General features: G+C 44.0%; 1 protein-coding gene across 4 annotated transcripts in view; it reads right to left on the bottom strand.

The window, feature by feature from the left end:
* The window catches only part of pi4kab (phosphatidylinositol 4-kinase, catalytic, alpha b), a 162,684-nt gene that overhangs the window by 118,882 nt on the left and 19,320 nt on the right, over nt 1–24,482 (bottom strand). For all 4 annotated transcript variants that reach the window (XM_069932626.1, XM_069932623.1, XM_069932624.1 and 1 more), the window contains exons 11-18: nt 20,188–20,379; nt 19,740–19,840; nt 19,196–19,325; nt 18,410–18,533; nt 17,094–17,189; nt 9,747–9,930; nt 7,242–7,345; nt 490–658 (exon numbers count right to left, since the gene is read on the bottom strand). In XM_069932626.1, the coding sequence (XP_069788727.1) occupies nt 490–658; nt 7,242–7,345; nt 9,747–9,930; nt 17,094–17,189; nt 18,410–18,533; nt 19,196–19,325; nt 19,740–19,840; nt 20,188–20,379 (1,100 nt within the window). The remainder of the gene's footprint in view (nt 1–489; nt 659–7,241; nt 7,346–9,746; nt 9,931–17,093; nt 17,190–18,409; nt 18,534–19,195; nt 19,326–19,739; nt 19,841–20,187; nt 20,380–24,482) is intronic.

Here is a 24,482-nt window from a genome sequence, read left to right as displayed (position 1 = left end):
TTAACAAAAGACTGGAGCGTAGTACATTGAGGTCGACCAGTCCAGACTGACCTGGATCTGGTTAGGTGCAGCCCTTTATGACCTGGCCAGTAGGTGTGGCTACGGCTCTCAGCCGATCAATATCACGATATGCAAATATATACAAATATAGTATGGGATCCTATCACCACGGTATATCACATACTCAACATGAAGATTAATAGATTTCGAACATTAAGGGGATCAGCAGTTAGTTCAGGAAAATGGCACTGAATTTGAAGATCATCTGGGAATTTACTGAATGATAAAACAGGCATCAAGGTCCCATGATTCATCACCAAGATTCCAACATTATTGCAGCTTACAGTGGGAAAGTTCATAAGCCAGTCAATATCTCCTTTGGAATATACATGGATGAACTTCCCAAATGTTACTTACACGAGTTCATGCGTCATCTTTCAGAGAACACCAATAGGAGACTCTCTGCCAGTGGTGCCACCGACTGCTTACCTTTAAAGCAGGACCTTTCTCACTTGCTCTTTCACTGGCTCTCTTTCCTTCCAAACCCAGCTGGACAAACAGCTCGAGCAAATTGACAAGGAGTTCATCCACCAATTGCTCCCCCTGCAGATTAGCGGCAATGTTGGCAAGAGCATTGATAACTGCCAGAGAACAGTGCCTGTCACAGACAGAAGAAAGCCAGAGTTAAATAATCTCACAATCCTTTTTCCAATTATACATACATTGTATAAAGCTTTGTATTGCTTGTCACAATAACTTATCCATTCGTCAATTAATTAGACACGTCAGGGGACATGGGAGTCAATATCTTGGAGGACCTTTCCTGGACCCAACATACCAATGGCATAGTGAAGAAAGCACATCAGTGTCTCTATTTCCTCAGGGGTTTGTGGAGGTTTGGTAGGACACCAGAAACCCTGGCAAATGTTGACAAAGGTGTGGTGGAAAGTGTGCTGACTGACTGCATCACAGTCTGGTATGGGGACACCAATACCCCTGAGCTTAAAGCCCTCAAAAAGGAATGGACACAGCCAGGACATCACAGGCAAACCCTCCCCACTATCGAGTACATCTACAAGAAACGCTGCCATCAGAGAGAAGCAACAATCAAAGACCATACCACCCAGCACACTCACTATTCTCACTGCTGCCATCTGGAAAGAGGTATAGATGCCACAAGACTCGCACCACCAGGTTCAGGAACACCTGCTACCCCTCCACCATCAGACTCCTCAATGACAAACTCAATCTGGGACTCATTTAAGGACTTTTACTTGTGCATTTTATTGATTTTCTTTTTTATTCTCTCTATATTGCACTTTGTTTGCATTCATTACCTGTTTATAATTCTTTACATTTACAAGTATACACTGCATAGTTTTTTTTGCACTACCCGCAGGAGAAAGAATCTCAGGGTTCTATGTGATGTTATGTATGTACTCTGACAGTAAATCTGAAATCTGACATGGTGAGATGGTGCTCGCAATTTGAATTGGTGGGGTTATTTGATAGTGAAATCTCAATTAATTTAATTGTAGAAATAGGTACAACATTTTAGCATCAACTGTGGGGAAGTAGATACGGCAACTCTTAATGTTAATGAGTTCCAGTATTTGGTAAAACCTTCTCTGTCAAGGAGGCAACAGGTTCATAATGAGCTTTCATTCCATTCTGAGCTCCAGCAGTCAAACAGAAAGTGTCATGGAACATGTTGCCAGAGTTTCAAGGATCATCATTCAGTTTCAACAAATTGGCACTAAGTTACTTTGACTCAACCAGTACAAATGATGGAGTAAAAAGAAATAAAACAGGAGACCCGACCACCACCATCCTCCATTTGGCAGAACTTGTCCTCACTTTAAACAACTTCTCCTTTAACTCGTCTCACTTCCTCCAATGGGTACTCACGTGGGTCCCAGCTATGCCTGCCTGTTTGTGGGCTTTGTGGAGCAATCCATGCTGTAAGTCTACATTGCCAAGACTCCTCAACTCTTCCTCCGGTATATCGATGACTATAATCGAGGCTGCCTCATCCACACACAACGACTTTGTCAATTTCATTCTCTTCAGGGGCAACTTCCAAACCAATCTCAAACTCATTGGTCCATCTCCAACAACACACTCCCCTTCCTGCATCTCTCAGTCTCCATCTCGGGAGACAAGCTTTGCATCGACTTATATTACAAACCCACTAACTTCCACAACTACCTTGACTTACTCACACCCTAACCCCTGCAAGGATTTTATCCCCTTATCTTAATTTCTCCACTGCATCCATTCCCAAGATGAGGTCTTCCAGTCCAGATCTTACGAAATGTCCTTTTTTCACATACATGACTTACCCTCCACCACCATCAACTCAGGCATCACCTACATCTCCTCCATTTCCTGCCCATCTGCCCTGATCCTCTCTGCCCCAGACACACAATATAGAATCCCCCTAATCCTCATCCACCACCCCACCAGCCTCTGCATCCAACTCATTATCCTCTGGAATTTCCAGCACCAGAACTTACAACAGGATCCCACTACCATGCACATCTTCCCCTCTCCGCTTTCCATAGGGACCGCTCCCTCTGTGACTCCCTTGTGTACTCAGCCCCCCCCAACCAGCTCCTTACACTGTGGCCGCAGGAAGTGCAACACATATGCATACACCTCCTCCCTCACCATAGTCCTGGGCCCCAATCAGGCCTTTCAAATGAAGCAACACTTCACTTGTGTATCCACAAGACTGATTTACTGCATCTGGTGCTCCCTTTTGGGCTTCTCTACGTCGGAAATACTGGGCACAGACTGAGAGATCGCTTCACTGAGAACCTTCGCTCCGTCCGCTCCAGTAACTGAGACCTCCCAGTAGCTAACCCTCTCAGTCTGCGCCACACTCCCATGTCTATCCTTGGCCACCAAGACCTGCAAATTGGATGAACAACACCTGATTTTCCATCTGGGTTCTCTCCAGCCAGATGACATTAACATCAACTTTTCTGGCTTCTGCTAACCTGCTCTCCTCTTCCTCCTTCACCTCCCCCTTTCCAGTTTCCTCCCTCCCTTCCACCTCCATTTACCTAGCCATCCCTTCTCCCCTTGATCCTTGTTGTCCCTTCCCTCCTTTCTCCACCTATCATCCCCTGCCTTTGTGACCATCCCTCCCCCCCACTCTTTTGTTCAGACACCTGCCAACATTTTTCCATGCCTTGATGAAGAGCTCAAGCCCGAATCATCAGTTACGTATTTATACCTTTGCTATATAAAGGTCACTTCTTGACCTGCTGAGTTTCTCCAGCTTTGTGTTTTACCAAATGATGTAGGTTCTGCAAATTTGATGTTATGTTATGTCATGAATTAGCTGTGGAAATTGAGATAAACAAATATGATTTGATTGGGATTTGTAAGGTAAAACATCATGAGATGGGAATGTGTAAGGAGTTACCCTGTGCAGGGCTGTAACAAGATGTGAATGCATCCTTGTACTTACAAGATAAGAGAGACATTGATGGATTGAGAGGCAGGAAGCTAGCAGGGAAAGGATAGCAACAGTTTTAGTCATTGGACAAGTAATGATATGATGATGTTCTAAGCACGTATCCAAGGGTATAAAAAATCACCATTTTGCTGATAACGGCAGAATGCATTCTCCGACTAACACTGTTAGTTGCAAGTGTTACAATCCGGTAATAAAGAACAAAGAACCCTGATTTCGACTCAGTCTGGTGTTTGTCTCACTCATTCATGAACAAAGCAGACCTAACAGATTACAGAAACATGGCTGCAGGGTGGGCAAGCCTGGGAACTTAACATCCCGGGGTATATGATATTTAGGAGGGATCGGCAAGAAAGAAAAGGGGGTGGGGTAGTATTGATGATGAGAGAAGGGACCGACACGATTGACAGGAAGGATATTAACTCATAAGATGCGGAATCTATATGGGTAGAACTGAGGAATAGCAAGGGGCGGAAAACGTTAGTGGGGGTGGTATATAGGCCTCCAAATAGTAGTGTAGAGGTGAGGGAAGGCATTAAAAGAGAAATTAGAAAAGCGTGCAATAAGGGAACAGCTGTCATCATGGGAGACTTTAATTTGCATATAGATTGGACTAGTCAAATTGGTAAAAATATAGAGGAGGAGGAATTCCTTGAATGTTTACGGGACGGTTATCTAGACCAAAATGTCGAGGAACCAACTCGGGAGCAGGCCATTTTAGATTGGGTATTATGCAATGACAAAGGGCTAATAAGCAATCTTGTTGTGCGAGGCCCTTTGGGTAGGAGCGATCACAATATGATCGAATTCTCACTCGACATGGAGAGTGATGAAATTAAAACCAAGACTAAGGTCCTGAATTTAAATAAAGGGAATTATGATGGTATGAGACGGGAGTTGAGTAAGATTGATTGGGTGGTGTTTATGGGGGAGTTGACTGTGGATAGACAATGGAAAGCATTCACAGATCTAATGGAGAAATTGCAAAAATTGTTTATACCGGTTTGGCATAAAAATAAACCAAAAAAGGTAACTCAACCGTGGATAACAAGGGAAATTAGAGACAGCATTGTGTCCAAAGAGAGAGCATATCAATTGGCCAAAAAAAGTACCGCAACCGAAGACTGGGAGGAGTTCAAGATGTAGCAAAGGAGGACAAAGGGATTAATCAAGAGAGCAAAAATAAATTACAAAAGTAAGCTTGCGGCAAATATAAAAACCGACTGCAAAAGCTTTTATAAACATGTCAAGAGGAAAAGATTGGTGAAATCCAGAGTAGGTCCTTTGCATCGGAATCAGGGGAATATATAATGGGGAATAAGAAAATGGCAGACCAATTTTACAAGAGAGGATACAAATAACCTCCCAAGGATGTTGGGAAACATAGAGACTAATGCAAGGGAGGAACTGAAAGAAATCAGTATCTCTAAGGACATGGTCTTGGGGAAATTGATGGGATTGAAGGCAGATAAATCCCAAGGGCCTGATAATCTACCTCCTAGGGTACTCAAGGAAGTGGCCATTCAGATAGCAAATGCTTTAAGAATTATTTTCCAGAACTCGATAGACTCAGGATCAGTACCCATGGATTGGAGGGTAGCTAATGTTACCCCACTATTTAAAAAGGGGGATAGAGAAAAAGCGGGGAATTATCAGCTGGTGAGCCTTACATCAGTAGTGGGCAAAATGATGGAATCCATTATTAAGGATGTAATAGCGGAGCATATGACTAGCAGAGAAGGGATCGGACAGAGTCAACATGGATTTACGAAAGGTAAATCGTGCTTGACAAATCTATTGGAATTCTTTGAGATGGTGACAGGTAAAATAGACGGGGGAGAGCCAGTGGATGTGGTGTACCTGGACTTCCAAAAGGCCTTCGATAAGGTCCCGCATAAACGACTGGCTTCCAAAATCAAGGCTCATGGGATTGGGGGCAAAGTATTGATGTGGATTGAGAACTGGCTGGCAGGTAGAAGACAGAGAGTTGGGATAAATGGCTCGTTTTCTGAGTGGCAGGTGGTAACCAGTGGGGTGCCACAGGGATCTGTACTGGGATCCCAGCTGTTCACAATTTACATTAATGATCTGGATGAGGGGATTGGATGTAATATCTCCAAATTTGCAGATGACACTAAGCTAGGAAGGGTTGTGTGCACGGAAGAGGGGGTCAGGAAGCTCCAGTGTGATTTGGATAAATTGAGGGACTGGGCAGATACATGGCAAATGCACTACAATGTGGATAAATGTGAGGTTATCCACTTTGGTAATACAAACCAGAGGGCAGATTACTATTTGAATGGCAATAGATTAAGAGATGGGGAAGTGCAGAGAGACCTAGGGGTACTTGTACATCAGTCTCTGAAGGCGAGCATGCAGGTACAGGAGGCGGTTAAAAAGGCAAATGGTATGTTGGCCTTCATATCAAGAGGGTTTGAGTATAGGAAGAAGGATACCTTACTGCAGCTGTACAGGGCCTTGGTGAGACCACACCTGGAGTATTGTGTGCAGTTTTGGTCACCTTATCTAAGGAAGGATGTTCTTGCAATGGAAGGAGTGCAGAGGCGATTCACCAGGCTGATACCTGGAATGTCAGGAATGACTTATGAGGAAAGATTGCGCAAATTGGGATTGTACTCGCTGGAGTTTAGAAGATTGAGAGGGGATCTCATAGAGACATATAAAATTCTGACAGGACTGGACAGAATGGATGCAGATGGGATGTTTCCAATGATGGGAAAATCCAGAACCCGGGGCCATGGTTTGAAGATAATAGGCAAACCATTTAGGACCGAAATAAGGAGGAATTTCTTTATCCAGAGGGTGGTGAATCTGTGGAATTCATTGCCACAGAGGGCAGTAGAGGCAGGTTCATTAAATATATTTAAGAGGGTATTAGATCTATTTCTTCAGTATAAGGGTATTAAAGGTTACGGAGAGAAGGCGGGGACGGGGTACTGAACTTTAAGATCAGCCATGATCTCGTTGAATGGCGGAGCAGGCTCGAATGACCTACTCCTGCTCCTATCTTCTATGTTTCTATGTTTCTATGTTCATCTTCTCCAGGTAATGCAATGATTTCAAGATTTGGAAATATATGAATCACATATCACTGGTGGATTACCAGCCTATCCCAAACAACTCTGATGCTGCAACATCCACACAAACATCACAGTTCATGGAACTGGGCAACTACCAGCTTACAACTCACATTTTGTGATAAGAACCATAGCTTTGTTTGAAAATAAAGCGAGTTTCCTTTTTAATGACTCAGATTGCATCTGCTGATTTGGTAATACACCAGATTTAAGTAATTTCCAAAACTAAATTGCGTAAATACATCAATTGGCAGGAATAAGAGGAAACTGCAAGGAAGTAGAACTTACTGGGGAGATTTTTTTTAGCTAGAACAAACACAATGAAGCAAATGGCCTCCTTCAGTAAGGTTAAGTTGCAGAGGGCAGGGCAGCCAATTTTTTTTTAAGCAAGGTATTGCTCATTTTATAAATGTACCTGTCCACTGACTTTTGCCTCGGACTGTAAAAAAAAAAATCACAAAAGGATTTCGAGAGTAGAGTAATATTGGCTCTCTAATATTTTGCCTGGATCTTTCTCCAATTTTTGGATGATATGAAAATGGCGAAAAGACAAGACAAGACTGAATGAGCAGTGCTGCATCTTTTCATGTATTTTTTTAGGACAAGCTAAATTAAAAAAATGTAGCGTACATAACTTGCAGCAAAAATTCAAAACCTACCTGTAGCCATGGTCTTTGTGGTCTTTAGTTGCTGAGTAAACAACTGAGCTTGCTTTCACACTGATTTGTTGAAAGAGGTTCCACACTTCTTGGTAAATGTATTGCTGTAAAACACAAGAGTACATTAGTCTACTTACACAGATTGAAATAATAGCCCAGAAATGTAATACAGTAAAACCCCTGGTATCTGCCACCAATGGAGATTTGTATATGCCAGCTAAGTGCATTTTCATGTTGCTTGAGACTCTTGCAATGCCTAACTAATACACCTGCATTAAGAATAAACAGTTTAAAAGACAAAAATACTATACCGTACTTACACTGAACAAACTTCACTTCCATAAAAAAATAAAGTTTAAAGGATTTTACTTTATTTTCAGTCACATTCTTTGAAAACATTTAACTATTGCTGCATCTGCGGGTTACTCCCCTTCGACAGAGCCAACCAAGACAAATAATATTTTCAATAATTACCCCCCCCCACCCCCATTCAAGTTTACATATAAAGTCTCTGACTGGGCCAACTCTTATTAAGCAGGGTTAAGGAGACACTTGAAGAGTCACCCCAACATCAAAAATCATCAACCAGTTCTTCATCCTGTGCAAAGCCACATTAATCAAACACAAATTGATTCAAACAGTTGCTATGAGCAAACATGACCAAGGCACTCCACTGGCTGAATATTTGCTCCCATCTTCACCAAAGATTTATGAATTCATTCAGAGATAATTTATTTTTACGTTTTTAAACTTAGGTATTTTTTATCTATTATTTTATTCTTATTTGTTTTAATGTTTTATTGATTTTCCTCGATTTTTTTTTGCCAATTGTTTGAGGCTGCCAATTGCTTGAATTCTGGACACAAAGGGTTTACTGTATTAGGGACCACATTGGAGTCTCTAAACTTCTGTGTGCAATTCACATTGCAAACGAATCTTCCTCTTGAACTCATAAAAAATAAAAAGTTGTAACTGGGATTTGAAACAGAATATGGGAAAATAAATAAAAAAATTGATTAAAATTAATTATTATTCATTTGGTGTTAGAAATTATTCTGAAGCAGTGATTTGAAAATTAATAACTTCATGATAAAAAAAAATTCACATTCAGCTAGCAAAGCACGTAGTGTTACCCCAAATGCAGGGTTAATCCGAAAATGGACCTTTACAACTATATATCTATTGTTTCCTGTGAAGTCCTTTGAGACATGCATGATTGACAATATGAATAAATCCACATTCTCTTTTTTAGCTAATTCACTAGATCACTAATAGCAATTTGTTTTCCATTGTATAAATTTGCAGATGACACCAGCATTATTGGCAGGATCTCTAAGGTCAATGAGTCAGCAGATAGAGGAACTAGTGGCTTGATGTTAGCAAGACTATGGAGCTGGTCACAGACTTCTGGAAGAAGAGTGGTACTCACTCCTTTGAATGCATCAACTGCACTGAGGTGGAGACAGTAGACAGCTTTAAGTTCCTCAGAATAAACACCTCAAAGTGTCCTGCACTGGTCCACGCATGTCAACGCAGTGACCAAGGAAGTGCGTCAACGCAGTGACCAAGGAAGTGCACCAATATCTCTGATTCTTCAGAAGCCTGTGGAAATCTAGCAGGTCAACTGTATCCCTCACACTTTTCCTGATTCATTTTCCCATCGGGGTGCATTGCTGTGTGGTACAGGAACTGTACTGCTCAAGACAGCAAGAAACTGCAGAATTATGAACACAGCACAGACCATCACAGAAACATTAACACTTTCCCCTCCCCATCCCTGTCGACGCCATCTATACTTTCCGCTGTCTTGGACAAGCAGCTAACACATTTAAAAGATGAATCCCACCCTGGCCATAGTCTTTTTGCCCTCTTTCCATCGGGAAGATCCACCAGTGTGAGATCATGCACCACCAAATTCAAGGACAGTTTCTTTCCCATCATTATCAGGCATTTGAATAAACCTCCCACCAGTAATACTACATTACTGTTACTCTGTACTAGTATCTCCTTATAACTCTGCACCTCTATACTGTGTTTTATTTGCTGTACTATGTATGGGATGTCTAGTTGGACCTTCGTACATGTGACAATGAACTTGAACTTGATGTGACATTGATCACTTTCAGAAAAGTCTTTTTATGACCTTCTCTTCAAACAAAGAAAGGTAGTTCTCACTAAATGTCACAGTGTTGTAAAGCATTGATCCACATGATTTGATAGAATAATCAAATTACAGAACATTTCTTGTAGAAAAGTCTTGACATGAGGCAGTTAATTTTCAATACTGTTTGGGTGGCACGTTAATAAAAGGAGATTTTATTTTGGCAAAGAATATCTGATTTTCTGTTCCACATGATTTAGTTGTGTTGAAAATTACCCACTTAATTCTCCACTTAATTCTTGACATCAGCCAATTTTCAAGCTAATTTTCTTCATGTCTTTACAGATTACAAGCAGCTGTGCGAAAGTGCAAGGCCCCATGATTAAAGGCATCAGGTCACTCACATTGCCAGTGATCACCATGCAACCCAGCTGGTCAATGATAAGAACATCCAACTGAGATGGAGGCTGACAGAACTTCTGCTGTAGGATCTGCAGTATTGGTTCCATCACCTTTGGAGTATCTCGTAGTGCCACAGCAATGTGGCCAAGGGAGCGGATTGTGTGATCAGGAATCAGATGGGCATCCCTGGAGGAAGAAAGGCACAAAATAAATTCACAAGAAACCGCACTTCACTCAAACCGTTCAGAGCAATTTAGCCAGAATATAATTTTAATGCTCAGATTCACGGAGTTTTAAAACAAGTCATTTATCATGCTCCAATTTCAAGTTACTTGGAACAAAAAAACCTTTAAAATAAATAAAGAGTTGCATTTAAACCCACAGGCTGCAGAGAAGGTCTTGCAAATCAACTGAATTTCGAGATACTTGCACGTGGCAGTATTTTTCTGTCCTGATTTTAATGATGATTAATTGCCAATACCAGTTCAGAAAAAGCAAGATATCTCAAGATAAAAATCTTTTTTTTTAAATTGTAGCTATGTACAATCTCATTCTTGCAGGCAAATAAACTCAGGCACCAGATAAGGCAGTAAAATTAAATGTAAACAATGCACCACAAGCCAAAGAAATAACTTTTTTCCATTAACTCTACCAAGAACGTAATAAACAGCTATTTACCATGAAATCCCACTACTTTACAAAGGACCAACCACAAGAGGCAGCATGTGGGACAAAGGTTTAGACTAATCAAGTCGTGGCTGAGACAATATTTAAAAGAATAAAGAGGTAAGTATGCAATATTACAATCACAATACGAGCTTGACCACCACAGACTTGCACTACTTTAATCAAGTTTCTCAGGAAGAGCAGCAAACACAGCATTGTCAACGCCTTCCCTATTCAGTGGAATATTAAAAAGGAATTTGGTTTGCAATCATCCACAAACCAAAATAGCCAAGGGTCTGAGGTCAGTTCAAGTTGTTTAGCAGCTGGTCTGCGATATCAGGTGAGATTGAGAAAATCTGAAGTTCTGAAATCAAAAATTTCAACTGTTAATTTATAATTATCAAGTTACTTGTATCCACTTTCAGGTGCAGGTTATTTCAATATTAACTTGAACTTGTTACAACCCCAAACATGCAACAATAGAGGACACAATTCTTATTCTATTTTAATTTCTATTAACACTACAAATTCTTATCCAAATTATCCCCACTATATGCCTCTATTAACAATGATACAGAAATTATAAAAAGTATGTGGGGGGGAAAAAAAAACCCAAACTTTTTTAATCTGTGCCCATAAATGAAACACAGAAGGAACAAAAAAATCCCCAAACTCCAGGTCAGTCCAGTCAAGTCAGTCAAAAACACAGTCCACAGAATTCACTCTCCAAGTTCAATGTCCCAATTCAGTTACTCTACAGAATACAAAAGGACTCCATTCGAAGGTGGGAGAAAGAGAGAGAGATGATTGAAATAACTTTGTGGTAAACTTAATAATCTTTTGGAGGTTTCTTCATCGACTTTTACTGGTTTGTTAAGGTTTGGTGTCCGATTCCGGTACCATAATCCCTCCCGCTCCCCCCGCTCCCGCTCCCCCCGCTCCCGCCGCTCCCCCCGCTCCCCCCGCCCCCGCTCCCCCCGCCCCCGCTCCCCCCCGCCCCCGCTCCCCCCGCCCCCGCTCCCCCCGCTCCCGCTCCCCCCGCTCCCGCTCCCGCTCCCCCTCCCCCCGCTCCCGCTCCCCCCGCTCCCGCTCCCCCCGCTCCCGCTCCCCCCGCTCCCGCTCCCCCCGCTCCCGCTCCCCCCGCTCCCGCTCCCCCCGCTCCCGCTCCCCCCGCTCCCGCTCCCCCCGCTCCCGCTCCCCCCGCTCCCGCTCCCCCCGCTCCCGCTCCCCCGCTCCCGCTCCCCCCGCTCCCGCTCCCCCCGCTCCCGCTCCCCCCGCTCCCGCTCCCCCCGCTCCCGCTCCCGCTCCCCCCGCTCCCGCTCCCCCCGCTCCCGCTCCCCCCGCTCCCGCTCCCCCCGCTCCCGCTCCCCCCGCTCCCCCCGCTCCCGCCGCTCCCCCCGCCCCCGCTCCCCCCGCCCCCGCTCCCCCCGCCCCCGCTCCCCCCCCCCCGCTCCCCCTCCCCCCGCTCCCGCTCCCCCCGCTCCCGCTCCCCCCGCTCCCGCTCCCCCCGCTCCCGCTCCCCCCGCTCCCGCTCCCCCCGCTCCCGCTCCCCCCGCTCCCGCTCCCCCGCTCCCGCTCTCCCGCTCCCCCCGCTCCCGCTCCCCCCGCTCCCGCTCCCCCCGCTCCCGCTCCCGCTCCCCCCGCTCCCGCTCCCCCCGCTCCCGCTCCCCCCGCTCCCCGCTCCCCCCTCTCCCTCTCCCCCCTCTCCCTCTCCCCTCTCTCCCCTCTCCCCTCTCCCCTCTCCCCTCTCCCCTCTCTCCCCTCTCCCCTCTCTCCCCTCTCTCCCCTCTCTCTCTCTCCCCTCTCTCTCTCTCCCCTCTCTCTCTCCCCTCTCTCTCTCCCCTCTCTCTCTCTCCCCTCTCTCTCTCTCCCCTCTCTCTCTCCCCCCTCTCTCTCCCCCTCTCTCTCTCCCCCCTCTCTCTCTCCCCCCTCTCTCTCTCCCCCCTCTCTCTCTCCCCCCTCTCTCTCTCCCCCCTCTCTCTCTCCCCCCTCTCTCTCTCCCCCCTCTCTCTCTCCCCCCTCTCTCTCTCCCCCCTCTCTCTCTCCCCCCTCTCTCTCTCCCCCCTCTCTCTCTCTCTCTCACTATAGAAGTCAGAGCTGGCACTGAATAAACTCAGTGTCAAATACACTCTACTGATGTGTGTGTCTTCTCCTGTGGATTTGTGCTACAGTTTTAGGGCTATAACCGAGAGCTATAACCTAGCTGCAGCGACCTCGCTACAGTGGTGACCCCAACTGGTCCAAATCTTGCTTTGTACCCAAAGCTGGAAGAGCAACCTGTAATCAATACGATAGCATTGAAGCTGCCCGTCTTCTGGACGTCGCAACCTTGGGTGACGTTCCAGCAAGTTTAGGCGCAGTTCGCCAACAACACACGCTACTACTACGTGGTCAGCACCCTCAATCAGGACACCACAGCCTGCATTATAGACTTCCTCCAGCAGCCCCCAGAACAAGGAAAGTACATGGCCATCAAAGAGCTGTTAACATACACTTTTGGTATCTCAAAGCATGAGTGAGCTGGCCAACTGTTGCATATCGACGGTTTGGGGGACAGGGCCCCTTCCATCCTCAGGAGTGACATGCTCGCTCTCAATGATGGCCACACCCCCTGCCCGCTGTTCCAGCAGACCTTCCTGGAGAGGCTGCCCGAAGATATCTGGCTGCTCATTGCGGAGGAAAACTTCGATGACCCCAGGAAGTGGCTGCCTAAGCAGACTCAAGCCAGCCGTCACTAATAACTCCAATGACAGGCCAACTGCATAGCCTGCTACATATTCAAGACTCCTTGTTGGACCGACATTTCTTGGTCAACACTGGGGCACAATATAGCGTAATTCCCCCGACCAGCCTGGAGGACCGCTGCAGCAAAGTGGGCTGGGAGCTCCAAGAGGTAAACGGCTCCAACATCCGAACATTCGGCACCCGCACCATTCCCCTACACTTTGGGGACAGACAATTCATAGAAATTTATGATGGCAGCCATGCAACAACTATTACAAGGTGCAGATTTCCTGTGGGCCAACTCATTCCTGGTTGATATCAAGGGACGTCGGTTGGTGCACACCCAGACATTGCAGTCACTCTCACTCAAGGGCACTGAACTAACCAGCCCCCACCTGCACTCAGTAAGTACTGCAGACAACGAATTTGCTCAGGTCCTAGCAGAATTCCCCTCTACTCATTTCTATAGCAGAACCCAAATATGGGGCGAGGTTCCAAATCGTTAAAGAGGGCCCTCCCTCCCCTCCACGCCAGGGCGTGGTGTAACCTCCCCCTCCCCCACCCGAGAAACTCAACCTAGCCAGGGACAAGTTCAAAAAAATGGAGGAACTCTGCATTGTGCAGCGCTCCGATAATCCTTGGGCCTCCCCTTGCCACATGGTCCCCAAGGAAGCAGGTGGTTGGAAGCCATGTGGAGACTACCGCCACCTCAACGAGGCCACCATACCAGACAGATATCCCGTGCCCCATATCCAAGACTTCACCACTAACCTGCAATGGGCATGGATATTCTCAAAGGTGGACCTCATAAGGGGCTATCACTAGATCCCAGTACACCCCGATGACATCCCAAAAAGTGCCAATTGTTTGAATTCCTCCGCATGTCCTTCAGGTTAAAAAAAAACGCAGCTCAGACTTTCCAGAGGCTGATGGACTCAGTGGGCTGAGAACACATTTTGCCTTCGTCTACCTTGACATTTTAATCGCCAGCAACACCCTCACCGAGCACGCCGCCCACTTAAAATAATTATTCTCCAGGCTGAGCGATTATTGGCCTAACCATCAACCCGGCCAAGTGCCAGTTTGACTGAGAGACTATCATATCAACTGACATGGAGCCAGACCATTACCCACTAAGGTGGATGCTATTCGCTCTTTCCCCATGCCATTAACGGTGAAGGAACTACAAGGGTATGCAGTTATGGTCAACTTTTATCACTGCTTCATACCTGCAGCGATCCGAATCATGAGCCCACTCTTTCCCCTCATGGCAGGACCCGGTAAAAACATACAATGGACCCAGGAGGCAAAAGAGGCCTTCCAGGCCTCCAAAAATGCCCTAGCCAACACCACTCTCTCATGTACCCTCGGACAGATGCCTTGACCAGCCTCACGACAGACACCTCCAGCACAGCGGTTGGGGTGTACCTGAGCAACTAGTAAATGGACAATGGCAATCACTGGCCTTTTTTAGTAAACACCTAAAGTACAGAGCTCAAGTACAGTGTCTCTGATAGAGAACTGTTAGCCTTATACCTGGCAATTCAGCGCTTTAGTTATTTCCTGGAGGGCAGAAAGTTCAAAATTTACACGGACCACAAACCCTTCACCTTTGCCTTCAGTAAGGTGTCAGTTCTGTGGTCAGCTAGGCAACAGCTGCACCCGTTCTACATTTCTGAATTTACAACGGACATTGAACACATAGCCGGCAAATCCAACATGGTGGCTGACGCCCTATCCTGTCCGGCTATCTTGGCGGTGCACGACCCTACCCCTGGCATTCACTACACGGCCCTGGTTGATGCACTGCAATCAAACCCTGATATTTCGGCATACCAGACAGTGCTCACCGGCTTACGACTGGAGGACATCCAGATCGCCCCCGGCAATCGCACATGGCTCTTCAATACCTTGATGGGTAAACCTCACCGTCATTCTGGCTGCATGGAAGAGGCGGGTTTTCGACTTGGTCCACAACTTGGCTCACCCCGCCATCAAGACTACAGTCAAAATGGTGGTAAACAGGTATGTCTGGCACAGCCTCCGCAAAGAGGTTGCCCTGTGGGCCAGGACTTGTACTCCGTGCCAGTCATCCAAAATCCAGATTCATATCAAAGCTCCACCACAGACATTCGAGCCAGCACATCGCTGCTTCAGTCACATGCACATTGCCATTGTGGGGCCCCTACCCATATCCAGAGGTGCATGTTACCTTCTCACAATGGTCGACCAGATGACCAGAGGGGTTGCCGCTATCAGAGGCTTCCACAGAAGCATGCGCACGGGCTTTACTCAACACTTGGGTAATGTGTTTCAGGGTCCCTGAACACCTCACATCAGACGGGGGCCCCAATTCACTTCCAGTCTGTGGAATGCCTTAGCCCACACCCTGGGGACCCAACTCCACCACACCACAGCGTATCACCCACAGGTCAAAAGGTGGTGAAGAGGTTCCACAGACACCTTAAGGCAGCCCTAATGGCATGGCTTACTGGACCTAATTGGGCCAACAAACTCCCAAGGGTCCACACCACACATTAGGAGGACCCTGAGGCATCTTCTGCCGAGTTAGTCTACGGCACACCCCTAGTTATACCGGGCAAATTTGTGACGGCCACTGAGGTCTTAGGGGAGCCCCTGGCAACCACATTGTCCCAACTACGTGAGCGCCTAGGCACCCTGGCCCCCGCTAAACCCAGACCCCACGGCAACTCTGAACCTACATCCCAAAGAACTTTACTGACTGTAAATAAGTGTTTGTTCGGTGTGGGGCTCACCAGCCACCTCTACAGTGGCCTTACCATGACCTCAGACACAACAGCTCCACCTAGGTTTTGGACAATGACAGCAGGGAGGAGACTTTTCCACTCGACCGGTTGAAACCGGCCTATTTAGACCTTGGCCAGCCCATCACTCACCCGACCCCACGCCTCAGGCTGACACAAGAAATGGCCATCAAATGCGACGACCGGCAAAGCATCATGCGGGCTGAATCACCCGTTTCCATAGGCCACTGGCAGAGCAGGGAAGCTGGACAATCACCGCCGGAGGATCACAGGGAGTCCAATTAGGGCCAAGGAATCCGAGATAACCAATCGGCAGCCAGCCCACTCAAGCCATGCCCCAGTGGTAACGCGGCCAAGCTAACTATAAAAGGCAGAGCTGCTATTGAATAAACTCAGTGTCGAATACACTCTACTGGTGCGTGTGTCTTTCTTCTCCTGCAGATTTGAGGGCTATAACCAAGAGCTATAACCTAGCTGTAGCCGTAGCGACCTCGCTACAACAGTATTAATCAAATGTAATGAGGTAACCATAAAGGACTTGCAGTTCACATCACAACTCCTTCTACCTCGGTCAGGATGGAATTTTATTTTTAAGAGGTACACATGAGATTGCAAATGCTGGAATCTAAAGCTAAACAATTTGCTGACACTCAATGGGTCAAACAACATTTATCACGACATCTCGATGTCTCAATAAAGAGTTTCAGCTCAAAATGGCAACATTTTTTTCTTTCCAAATGATATTGCTTGATCCACTTAGTTCCTCCAGCATTGTTTTTAGCTGGATTTTGTTTTTAATTGGATGGAGGATCCTCTGTATCAATGCAGTAACATTCCTAAATACTGAAAATTCAAGATGGCATATTGTTTCAATTAAATGCAATCTTATCATGGAAAACAAATTAAATGGGCTAAAAATTGCTGCAATATCTTATTTTTCTTTAAATTATTTACAGAGGCTTGCTCCACAAGAAACCATTATTCAGTTTTGCAAACAGCACTCACAAATTTCCTTCAGAATTCAAAAACAAAATAAGCCAGCATTGTTGATAGTAGATTAAATCTATTGCACCCACTTGTATCTTGATTTTAAGCTTGATTTATGCAATAAAAAAGCATTATTGTTTAGTCCATAATTGGAACAACAGATTTGGAGAATTTTGTGTTACTCACTTATCACTCTCTTGGGATATATACAAACGATTGGATAAGCTGGCCAAGAAGGCTTCCACTATTACTGGGTCTGCAACCGATCCTGCCTTAAGGCACCTAAGTAGAAAAGTTACTGTAAACACAACAGTGTTTCTAAAGAAAACAAATACCCACCAGAGTTAACCCCACAGAGCCCTCACACGAGTCTGAAAGTGCTACTCATGGAATAAGATGCTAAACTACAATTATCAGCATAGATGAATTGGGCTGAAGGGCCTGTTCCATGCTCCACGACAGTCCGATGTGTCCTTTTTATCCCATTGGATTTCTTAAAATAAAAATATTTTCTCTTCACGTTTAATAGAATCTGAGAACCAATTCTAAGAAGAAAATTTTTTTTCCCAACCACCTCACTGTGGCACCTGGGATCTTGGGTGAAAATTGGCTGCCATGAATATATCAGTGATTCTCAACCTTATTTCACCCATTTCATATTCTTTTACTTACCATGGACCCACCAAAAACAAACCCACACAGTTTAAACAGGAAGATAGCTTTATTTCAGAGTCTTCCCTGGTAAAATGGAAAATTTTGGGAGGAAGTTTTTCAAACTCTATCAGTTATTTGTAAAATAAAATTGGAACTTAACCATTTCATAGCTCTTTTTGGAATACTTTGTGACCATAATGTCACATTTTATCTTTTTCTTCATCAATGGCCAGACGTGCAATTTTGATAAATGGAAAGACAATATTTCACCAACACATGCCCAATGGCTAAGGGATATTATGCCTTGTTTAAATTTGGAAAAAATTAAATATGCTGTCATTGATTCAAATATCAAATGATATGGGGCTTGTTTATAGACTACTATCATAACCTTAAGAGTTAGTGTTGATTTGGAGTTTTGGCGTAGTGCTCTCTCTCCAAGATTATGTCATCTGAATTTTTTAAAAAATGTCAACCTTCAATCTTGCTTCAGGGAAGGGGTTTAGAATTTCCTTTTTTTGTGTTTTTTTGGTTAGATTCTATTGTAACACCAGGTTCGTGCTGTTGTACTTCTGAATTATGATCATTTTTTTTTAGTAGTTCTATAGCACATAACTGTATTGTTAATTTTCTACTGTACCAATATCAATAAAAACATTTTAAGAAAAATAAAATATTCACCTTCAACAAAAACTACAATATGATCCCTCACTTCACTGTAAATTAGTTACTGCACCCACTTATATAAAAGTGACTACATCCACATTGCAATTTATTGATTGTGCAAATTCTACCAATGGTGCTAAATAATTGCTAAATGTTTTAAAGCAGAATTGTATTCTCCTTACCTGCAGATGTTATCTATAGCAATATCCCTCAGTTGTTCGTACATAGATGGCTGGTTTTTCTTTGGAGACAATACAGTTGCTTCTGAGTGCTCATTTGTCACACTTATCTTAATATCAGTTCCTCCTTAAGAAAAAGTACATTGCAAGAAAAAAAAAGCACATGCCTTCAAAAGCAACCCCATAAAACAGCACTGGGGCAAATATATTCAGCATATCTTTTGTCATTATGATTTATTCTTGAATCAGCTGCTTTATTTAATGTTTATTTAAGAATTCATCCAAAGCCATTCAAAATATAACAATGAGCTTTCACCACTGTTTTTTGCAAGATGCGTGGGAGAATTAGGGCAGTAATCTTTCTCAGAAACTTCATTACAAGTTTTAGTCAATGAAAACAAAAAAACCCTGGTTGCATTATATCTTCACATTTATTGGGTAGTTGAATTAATTTCTTTGTCATGTGTATCAAAATACAGTGAAAAAACTTATTTTCTATGCTATCCAGGCAAGTCAACCTCTATATAGTATAACAGGTACTGAAAGAATTAAAAAGTATTATAATAAGACAAAAGTACAGGGTATTGTAACAAACAAGACAAAGTGCCGTTAAGAAGAAAAGCACACTGAAACAGCAAAGCATCATCTTGTTTAAATGGGAGGTCTGATAATAGAAAGAAAGAAACTCTCGCTGAATCGAGAGGTGCACATTTTCAAACTTATGCATCATCTTTTAAAGTATTTCAGTAGAACATGGGTAAAGTTACACAAATTTGTAGTGCCACTTACCTGAATTATACTGACTGTGGTACTTGTACACCTTAACAAGTACTGGTGAAGGGATCACTAGAAAATCCCTTAGCGAGGCTGTGACTGAATGAACTGCAACGGGGAATCGTTCACATAAATGCCCCAGCCCCTGCTCAGATAACAAAAATAAAATCCTGTGAAATACAATGATGGGGTGATTCAAACAAACAAAATACCAACTTTATAAAGTTATACAGCATGGAAAGAGATCCTTTGACCCAACTTGTTTCATGGTGACCAAGCTAACTATTTAAAATTTGATCCTCTTTCAAGTTTCAAATTTGGGGATTTTACTAACTAACAGTTAAAATTTTCTCTTAAAAAACCATGCATTAAAATCACAACAATTCTTCTTTGTATTATTGATTTAGCCTCTCCCAAAGGAAAGAAAAGGCCACAAAAGACAACACTTAACCAGGCAACTGCTGCAATGAAATATTGGCCTTGGCAGAGTTTTGCACTTGACAGAACATGACAAGGAAACTTAGGAATTATTCACATTCAGTTTTAAATGAAAACCTACCTGCAAACAGCAAATCAGCAAAGACATATGCGAGAGAATGATTTTACTGGAAGTCTTAGATTGCAATTTTTCAGAAAGCTTCGAGCAAAGATTTTCTGCACCTTCATTAGAAGGATTGAACAAGTTAAAATTGCGACAATCACAATTCCACGCACATTCATTTTTTACAGTATCTTTGTGCTTCTCTAAAAAATCATTTTGGAATAAATAAGCAGGAATGAGAAACAGAGCCATCATGAATGTTCCTCCATTCAACCTTGATCTCAATACTCAGTTAACAAAAATTCATTAAACTCAGACCAAGTTAAGAACTGATCCAGCATTAATTGCCTTTCATGGAAGAGACATCTAGTGTCGAAGCATTCCCTAACTTGACACTTAACAGGAATTGCCTGTGGGCTTCTATACCACACAGAATAAAAAGAGAAAATACCACATTTTACACTACCTTGTTCATCTTTAACAGCCCACACCATTAGATCCACGCATGCTGCATTTGCTTGACATCTGAGTTTCAGGGGGTTAAACTCATGATGGAAATAGTCGATGTCATGCAAGATCTTCTGCAGTTCTGACTGGCTGCTATTAAATTGCTCGAGTACAAAATCCTGAACCTCCTTCACAAATGCAGTCTGCAAGTCTGCAAGGACGAAAATGCCACATGATGACAGTACATCAACATAACCTAACAGAAGTCTGAGAAATGCATATTTTCTCATTTACAATGGCATGCCACTATCAAGCAGAGTCTACAAAATATCTTGATGCGACTTGCAACTGAAGAGCACTTTAATCTCACTTGTGTGCAAGATTCGAGAAACAATCTGGATGAAATAAATAGTCAGTTTGTAATGTGTGGAGCGGTTAGTGAAAGCCAGGATCTACTCCATTCCCCACTCATCTGTCCTGGCTCCCTCAGCCCCCAGACACACAAAAAACAAGATTCCCAGTGTCCTCACCTACCTCCCAACTAGCTTTTGCATCCAACGCATTTTCCTCCATCACCTACAACATGATCCCATGACCAGACACATCTTCCCTTCTCATCCCCTCTCTGCTTTCCGAAGGGACCATTCATCCATCACTCTCTCGTCCACTCATCCTTTGGCACTTTCGCCTGTGGCCACAGGAGGTGCCACAAGTGCACACATCTCATCCCTCACCACTATTCAGGGCTTGGAACAGTCCTTCTAAGTCACTGTCTCCGCAGGAGTCATCGACTGCATCCCGTGCTCCCATTGTGGCCTTCTCTACATTGGATAGACTGGAAGCAGACTGGGAGATCGCTTCGCTGCGCACCTTCAGTGACAGGGATCTCTCAGTGGCCAACTATTTCAATTCTGCACCCCACTCCCATGCTTAAATATATGCCTGCACATAGCCTTATGTACAGTCATACCAAAACCACCTGTAAATTGGAGCAGCAACACCTAATTTTCCAATTGGGCACTCTCCAACCAGATGAAATTAACATAGATTTCTCTGGTTTCTGCTACCTTACTCCCCATTCTCTCCCTCTTCCCCATCCCTCTGACTTCCTTCCTCCAACTCTTCAACCCTTTCCCACTCGATTCACAGAGCCATCACCCCTTCCCTGGTTTGCTGTTGTGCCCTTCCTCCCTTATCCACCTATTACCTCCTGCCTGTGGGATTGTGCTAGACCCACTGACCTGCATGCCATACATCTCCTATTCACATACCTGTCCAAATTTCCATTAAATGTTAAAATCAAGCCCACATCTACCACTTCAGTTGGAAACTTGTTCCACACTCCCACCAGTCTGAGTGAAGAAGTTTCTCCTCATGTTCCCCTAAAACTTTTCCCCTTTCACCCTTAACCATGTCCTCTTGTTTGAATCTCACCCACCCTCAATGGAAAAAGCTTATCTACATTTACTCTGTCTATCCCATAATTTTAAATACCTCTATCAAATCACCCCTCATTCTTCTACGCTCTAGGGAATAAACTCCTAACCTGTTTAACCTTGCCCTGTAACTCAGTCCCTGACATCCAGGCAACATCATAGTAAATCTTCTCTGCACTCTCTCTATCTTATTTATATCCTTCCTGTAGTTAGGCTATCAAAACTGCACACATTCCTCCATAATTGGCCTCACCAATGTCTTGTACAACTTCACCATAACATCCCAACTCCTGTACTCTTTACTTGATTTATGAAGGCCAACAGGCCAAAAGCTTTCTTTGCAACCCTATCCACTATGATGTCACTTTCAGGGAATTATGTATCTGTATTCCCAGATCCCTCTGTTCTACCACACACCTCAGTGCCCTACCATTTACTGTGTATGTTCTTTCTTGGTTTGTCCTTCTAAAATGCAACACCTCACGCTTCCATCTGCCATTTTTCAGTCCACTTTACCAGCTGGTCCAGATCCCCCTGCAAGCTTTGAAAACCTTCTTAGCGGTTCACAACACCTCCAATCTTAGTCTTATATGCAAATTTACTAATCCAATTACCACATTATCATCCAGATCATTGATATAGATGACAAACAACAATGGCCCCAGCATCAACACCACTAGTCACAGGCCTCCAATATGATAAGCAATCATCCACCACTACATTTTGGCTTCTCCCATCCAGCCATTTTCAAATCAAGTTCACTACTTCATCATGAATACCCAGTATTTGAACCTCCCATGTGGGACATTGTCAAAGTCCTTACTAAAGTTTATGTGGACAGTATCCACAGCCTTTCCTTTGTCAACTTTCCTGATAACACACCCCCCACCCCCCCCCAAAAAACTCTATACAAGGTTGGTTAAATATGATCTACCACGCCTAAAGCCATGTTGACTATCCCTCATCAATCCCTGGCTATCCAAGTAATTGCATATCTGATCTTTTAGAACATCTTCCAATAATTTACCTACTACTAGCAACAGGTTCACCAGTTTCTTTTGAACCCTTTTTTAAAACAATGGAACAATGTGAGCTACCCTCCAATCCTCCATTACCACACCCTTGGCTAAGAGAATATTAAATATTTCTGTCAGAGTCCCTGCAATTTCTATGCTAGGCTCCTTCAGGGTCTGAGGAAATATGTTGTCAGGCTCTGGGGATTTAACCTTATGACAGCAAGCACTTCCTCCTCTTTAATGTGTAAGGGTTCCATGACCTCGCAGCTTGTTTTCCTTATTTCGCACGACTCTCTTGTGGATCCATACAAACCAGGCCAATGTTATCCCTTATTATCCTTTTGCTCTTGATATACCTATAAAAACCCTTAAGATTTTCCTTTACATTGTATGACAAAGGAACCTCATTTCTTTTTTGAGATTTTTCTTGCATTTTTATACTCCTCAAGTATCTCATTTTCTCCATGCTGCCTACATCTGCGATACACATGTGTCTTCAGAATCAGATCCCCAGTATCCCTTGAAAACCAAGGTTCCATATGCCTGCTAGCTTTGCCTTTAATCCTGAGAGTAACATAGAAAGTCTGGGCTCAAAACTTTACCTTTGTAGGTCTCCCACTTACCTCACATCCTTGCCCAAAAACAACTTATCCCAATCCATGCATTCTAGATCCTTTCTCATTTCATTAAATTTAGCCTTTCTCCAATTTAGAATCTTAACCCAAGGCCCAGACCTGTTCATAATTAACTTGAAATTAATGGCATTATGATTACTGGACCTAAAATGTTCCCCTACACATACCTCTGACACCTGTCCTATCTTGTTTCCTAACAGGAGATCCAGTATTGCACCTTCTTTAGTTGATACCTTCATACATTGATTTGAAAAAGTTTCTTGAACACATATGACAAACTCCAAGCCATTTAGCCCTTTTACAGTATGGGAGTTCCAGTCAACATGTGGAAAGTTAAAAATCACCTACTATCACAACTTTATGTTTAATGCAATTGTCTGCTATCTTTCTACAAATTTGCTCCTCCAATTCTCACCGACTACTGGGTGGTCTATAATACAACCCCATGAGTGTTGCCATACCTTTCCCATTCCTCAGCTCAGTAGACAAGCCCTCTGGTCTGCCTTCCCTGCAATATTCTTCACGATGAGCAATGCCAATCCTCCCCCTTTCGTCCCCCCATTCTATAGTGTCTAAAGCAACAGAGGATAAGAACATTGACCTGCCAGTCGTACCCCTCCATATTTCACTAATGGCCACAATGTCGTAATTCCACATGCCAATTCACGCTCTTTAAGCTTGTACCTTTTCCCTACAATACTCCTTGCATTGAAATAGAGACATCTGAGAACATTTCGGCCATGTTCAACCTGTCGACATCGAACAGTGTATGCAATTTTAAATATGGTCTTCTCCCTCCTTCACTCCTCCATCTGTTCTGGCACTCTGGTTCCCCTTGCAAATCTAGTTTAAACCTACCGGAGCAGCACTAGCAAACCGGTCTGCAAGGATATTAGTCCACCTCCAGTTCTGATGTAAATCGTCCTGTCAGAACAGGTCCCACCTTCCCTGGAAGAGAGTCCAATGATCTAGAAACCTGAAACCCTCCCTCCTACACCATGTCTTTTGCCACATGTTAAACTGCATTATCTTCCTATTTCTAACCTCACCAGCACGTAACCCCGATATCACTACCCTGCAGGTCCTGTCCTTCAACCTAGCACCTAACTCTCTGAACTCTCCTTACAGGACCTCCTCACCCTTCCTAAAAGAAAGTAAAAAACCTGTGCTCATGACACCTTTCACAACCTCATCATATTGAAAGCATTTTATAGCCATGGAAGCACT

This window comes from Narcine bancroftii, chromosome 4 (genome assembly GCF_036971445.1).
Source record: "Narcine bancroftii isolate sNarBan1 chromosome 4, sNarBan1.hap1, whole genome shotgun sequence".
NCBI lineage: Eukaryota > Metazoa > Chordata > Chondrichthyes > Torpediniformes > Narcinidae > Narcine > Narcine bancroftii.
This window is presented reverse-complemented; position numbering and strand designations above follow the sequence as displayed.